The 5,497-nt window shown below is 28.3% G+C and overlaps 1 protein-coding gene, 1 long non-coding RNA gene and 1 pseudogene across 3 annotated transcripts in view; all 3 read right to left on the bottom strand.

The window, feature by feature from the left end:
• The window catches only part of LOC149884069 (uncharacterized), a 15,996-nt pseudogene continuing 10,499 nt past the window's right edge, over positions 1–5,497 (bottom strand). The window contains exons 3-5 of the transcript XR_016455729.1: positions 1,038–1,226; positions 550–840; positions 1–400 (exon numbers count right to left, since the gene is read on the bottom strand). The product of XR_016455729.1 is annotated as an uncharacterized LOC149884069 (transcript). The remainder of the gene's footprint in view (positions 401–549; positions 841–1,037; positions 1,227–5,497) is intronic.
• LOC149884070 (uncharacterized) lies at positions 1,968–5,434 on the bottom strand. The gene is made up of 9 exons (XM_090098510.1): positions 5,250–5,434; positions 3,936–4,131; positions 3,597–3,805; positions 3,337–3,384; positions 3,157–3,246; positions 2,922–3,024; positions 2,685–2,848; positions 2,298–2,454; positions 1,968–2,159 (listed from the first exon to the last, which is right to left on the bottom strand). Exons 1-9 carry the CDS (start codon positions 5,256–5,258, stop codon positions 2,038–2,040), a joined length of 1,098 nt encoding a protein of 365 aa, XP_089954636.1. The 5' UTR covers positions 5,259–5,434; the 3' UTR covers positions 1,968–2,037.
• LOC149884071 (uncharacterized) overlaps positions 4,806–5,497 on the bottom strand; it is a 2,563-nt gene continuing 1,871 nt past the window's right edge. Inside the window, exon 2 of the long non-coding RNA XR_016455876.1 lies at positions 4,806–5,497. This exon is cut by the window's right edge and continues 1,181 nt beyond it. This is a non-coding gene — a long non-coding RNA (uncharacterized LOC149884071).

Consider the following 5,497-nt stretch of genomic DNA (forward strand, 5'->3'; position numbering starts at 1 on the left):
AATTTCCTAATATATTTATATTAAATTATTTTTCATAATCATGAAAATTATTTACAAAATAATGGAAGAAATTAACTTATTAACATTTATTAATTCAAAAATACTTCACATTGCTGTAAAAAGATTGCAAAAGAAAAATGCATTTTTTAGATAGTAAAGCCGATCGTCCGAAGCCGCAAATATCTTGCAAACATCCCAGAAGTTGCCCAAAACAAGGATATGTCTAATCTAGCAAATAGTAAAAGGCCATCAAAACAACCACCATTTCACATGTACTGATCAAGGGCTGAACATCCATCTCGACACCTCTACGACTCCTTACTCCATATTCCGTTTTATTATAGATAACTTGTGGACCATACAAGCTTGGCACTCTTAAGTATTCATGTATTGAATCACACTAAAATATTATAAATACAAAATAAGTATTACAACCATAAATAAAAGAAACTATTATTAATACATTAAATTGGTTTGAATCAATGTTAAGTTTATATTTTATAGAACTGGCTTAATAACAAATTAAAAAAAAAAACAAATAAAATTTACATCAACTTTCATAAACAACTTATCAGTTGTCTTCTTAGAAATAAGTGATTTCTGGAGCAGCATTAAACTTTCAGCATGGGTTTGCGAACCAGGAGAAATCCAAACCAACATCTTTTGAATCTTAAGAGACGAGTCTTTAAAAATAGGGTACAAACAAATCGCTTCTTCCAGCATCAATCCAGGAGCATATGTAATTCTTTTCAGAAATACACTATAAGTCTTGTTATTAAAAAGATTTCTGTTTAGAATAGACAGTGTTGAAAGCAATGGCTTTTTCTTATTAAATTCAACCTAGGTGAAAGAAAGAGTTATATACATTCTTTATTTTATAGCTATTTAATAAAATAAAGTAATGAGCTGACACTTAAATTAATTATAATATTTCTAAATTTTTTGCTTCTAAGTTTACTTAATTAGACTATAATTTCTGATATTAGAATTAGAAATCATTTTTATCAAAAAATTAATAAACACAGAAAAAATCTTACTTCAACATCTTGTAATAGCTGTGCTTTATCTACAATTGATTTGGACAAAATTGGATTTACTGCTCGGCTGCTATTATTGATGGAACTATTTACAACAGAAAAATGAGGAAATTACTTTACCTTTAAACTATGACATATACTAAATTGTCTTTGTCGATAATAATTAGGCAACTTTTTGAGCAAGAAATCCTAATAGAAAATTAAAAACTTTAATTAAATAAATTGAATCAAACAATTTATGTATGCAGCAGCAAATTTGAAAATCTGAAGTAAAATATAAAAACAATGGAAAAGGAAGGAGATCAAAAATATATATTTAAATAATGTTACAAATTTAAAAAAAATATATTATCCCGACAAGAAAATTTAACGTGGGCCATATATGGCAATTGCATGTTAACCATATATTTCCCACTCTCCTTTATGGGATGGCGCTGATGCGTCCCATATGTGGCTTTAATGTTTATAGCAATAAAACCACACTAAATAAGAACAAATGCCACTCTTAATTTGTGCGCAAAAGTTCAAATGGCCCACGCGTGGGAAGCATTTGCTAGCCATATCATTACCACACTTCTTAATGGGATGGCTTTAGTGCGGGCCATATGTGGGTTTAATGCTTATAGCACTAAAACCACACTAAATAAGAACGAAAGCCACACTTCATCTGTGCGCAAAGGTTCATCTGGCCCACGTGTGGGAAGTATATATTAGCCATATATTTACCACTACTCATTATGGGATGGCGTTGGAGTGGCTCACGTGTGGCAATAGTACTTATATCGCTCAAAACCACTTTCAGAACGAAAGTACACTAACTTTTTACATGAAATCTGATATATATATATATATATATATATATATATATATATATATATATATATATATATATATATATATATATATATATATATATGAAAAATAATATGCTTCTTGCTTTTTGTTATAAATTTATTTACAAACATTTTATTTATTTACAATAACTTTTCATTAAATTTATTTATTCATTCTTCTCTCGATGCATACGTCTACCACCACGATCTGCTGAGTTATGCAGTGAAGCGGTGATGGCTTCATTGACATCTTTGTCTGTAGCATTTTTGCAATGCCTTCGAACAGCAACTAAAATCAGTTTATTATTATTTATTATTTCGATTATACAAAAAATTAATTAATTTATTAAGGGTTAATGTCAACTTTATCAATAAGTAATTGTACTTGACAAACGGTTAACTCTAACGGAATAGCTACTTTGCTTACTTGCAATAAACTTTACAAAAGCCTCAATTGAATATTTGTTTGAGCGTTTCCCAGTACGACAACAACTCATCTGTAACTCATCAGCCATGAAAACATTCAAAATGTTTCGTACCGTATCAGATATATACTTTCCACCTGCTGTTGCTAGCCAGTTAATCTACATTCAGAAAAAGAAAGTAAACAATTTAAAAGTACACAAAGGTGTATAAACACATACATAAATATATATAAGTGATTACTAAAAAATAAAATTTATATATGAATTCAAATTATATAAAAAATTGTATTATCTAAAAAAAGGTTAAATATTCGAATTTTTAATTTTTCAATGGATGCAACCGGAGTTTTTATTAAAAAGTTTTTCAATAATATTTAAGTACAACTTGCAAAAAGTGAGGCCATTTCTTCATCCTGGCATTGCAACAAAACAGCATCTAACTCTTCTATGCTGCTTGATTTCGTAAATAAACTTTCTTCAGTATGACCAATTGGCATACGCTCTATCAAATGTTTAATCTCTTTTGTCGCAGACGTTACAGATTTTACTAAATCTAATCAAATCGAACTGTTATAAGTATTTAAAAGATAGACAAATTAATATATGTACTTTAAAAGATTTTTCACCTTTAAGTAAATTTTCAATGGAGGACAATCGGTATTCAATTGACTGTGTGATTGGTGTAAGGGTGTCAGTGGAATTTTTGGTGTATGGCATTGGCAAGAACTCCTGATATAATTTTAAAAAAAAATTCTACTTTAATTACATTTATGCATATTTAAATTTAATGATCTTCAATTATAATTATTCTACTTAACAGCAAACTTATAATTACTAAAATAAAATTTACAAAAATCTTACTGAAGGTAAATTTATTTCATCAGGATCATTTAGTAATGACACAAAGCTTTGACTAGATTTTCCTTGGTGTTGCATCTCTCGAAAAACATTCTAATCATATATCAAAATTAAATGTCTAATAATAACATTAACAAATTTTAACTTATAGTATTGCTATCAAGCAACATGTTTAATACTTACAGCATGATGTGGTATTGGCAGTAATGGTTGGCTACCTGGTGTTGATGTCTAAAATATTTTATGCTAATTATTAAAATCTAGTAAAACTTTATCTAATTTAAGAAAATAAAAATTTGTTGATTGTAATCAACAAGAGTAAGCCATGTTTAAATAAATATTTTCGTTTCCACATTTAAAATAATTATTTAACATTTTTTTCATTAACGTAAGCAAGTTAATGAAAAAAACTTGTTTTTAATAAAGTCACTTTATAAGCTTACAGAAATGACAGCCTGCTGAAGAGATGTAGGCATGTTGAAATCAGAATCATCTTCACTAGACATATTGCCATGAATTTGAGAAGCAAATAATGAAGGGGATAATCGTTTTGATGTTGTCTTCCTACGACATGAATTACCTTCATATTCTGAAGCAAGATCACTTGTTTCTTCAGATATTTTTAACTTTTCTAATGCTCTTTCCTCACAGTCTGTAACAAAGTAGTCAAAGTAGTACAAAGTAACAAAAATGTGAGTTGATTGTGCATTAAAGTAATATTAATAAACCAGGTATAACTTAAACGCACACACACACACAAACACACATATGTGTGTTTTTACCTGCAGTAGATAAAATTCGTATTTTGTATCTTTCCCAATCTTTATTGGGAATCTGTCTCTTCCAGCGCATTCCTTTTAATGAAGTCATGCTACATTTTCGCCACATACACTCGCTGTTTCCATTAAGCCATTCCTTTGGAACATACTCCACAGTATTGTCGTTAAGGAAATGAACAATATAAAACATATCTTTACACTGTAAAAAATATAAATAATATAAACTATTTGTGCATATTATAAAAAACTCTAGGAATTAGGAAAGATAATTTCAGTAAATATCGTTTTGGGCTGGCACAATATTTACAGGGTATTTGCCACCCTGATGACACTATGTTTACAATAGAATTACCATAATTCAATAAAAAAAATTTTGCATAAGTAATAGTAGTAAAATAACTATATAAATTCCCAATACTTGCTAGGACTATAGCAATATAAATTAACAATATCAAGTAAATAAAAAATAGGTAAAACAACTCATACTTTTCTATATATAATTATTTCATAAAAAATATCTTTATTACATAGATATAAAATTCATAAGAATGCCTATAAAAAAATAACACTAAAAAACTCATAAAAAAATTAAACATCTTTTACGCAACTGATATAAATTGGTTATACAACTAATTATGTAACAAACTGTTTTTTAAAATTAAATACAAAATTTAAAAACTAGATAAAAGTCATTTTTCAAGATTTAAATTGAAGACTATAAGTGCTAAAAGTACAAATGTCTTCAATTGTTAAACAGTTCAAAATTTGATGCTGTTCAAAAACTAATAGTTTATATAAATAATTCTGGTATTTTGATCAATAACTAAACAATTTATTAGAAGCAAATGGAATAATGTAAAATATACTATTCTCACAAGGAATACACACACATTTATTAATTATTGAAACATTGCATACATTACTATTTGAGTGTTTATACAAACCTATATGCATAAATGAAGAAGGATATGGATGGGAATACACGTCTTCATATAAAGTCATTACATTTCCATTACACACAACATCGGTAACAAACGAAGTAACATACTATTCCAGAAGAGGTGAGATATATATTGTCTGGTGAATGTGTAGATAAGTAAAATAAGTTATTGCAAGATGGCGATAATGTTTTGAAAATTGAACTTCTAATTACATTATTGATGCACTGTTTGAGGCAATTGGTGTTGGAATTAATGGTCTTTTTAATATGCCTTAATTTATTCTCAAAAGGAAATGATGACCAAAAGTCAAGTGGACCAAGGTTTTTTACAAACTCATCTAAATGTAAAAGACAATGAATGTTATACACTAAATTACCTTTACCATAATGATCTGCAAACGTAGTAACAAATTTCTTCAAACACCAGGAAATGTTATCCATAATTGGTAAAAAATCTGATCCAAGCATATTGAATGCTGCAAAATGGAGAAGCATAGTATGAGCATAAACACTGGGATGCAGAAAAGATCTCATGACTAATGGTGCCAAATAAATAAAAAAAGTTCTAAATTCAGTTGCTTTCCATCGGTCCATCTCAACCAATGGTCTCACTTTTCTGTGTTTA

This window comes from Hydra viridissima, unplaced genomic scaffold (assembly GCF_058129835.1).
Source record: "Hydra viridissima isolate aposymbiotic clone 2 unplaced genomic scaffold, HvirCarnegie_v1 scaffold_9, whole genome shotgun sequence".
NCBI lineage: Eukaryota > Metazoa > Cnidaria > Hydrozoa > Anthoathecata > Hydridae > Hydra > Hydra viridissima.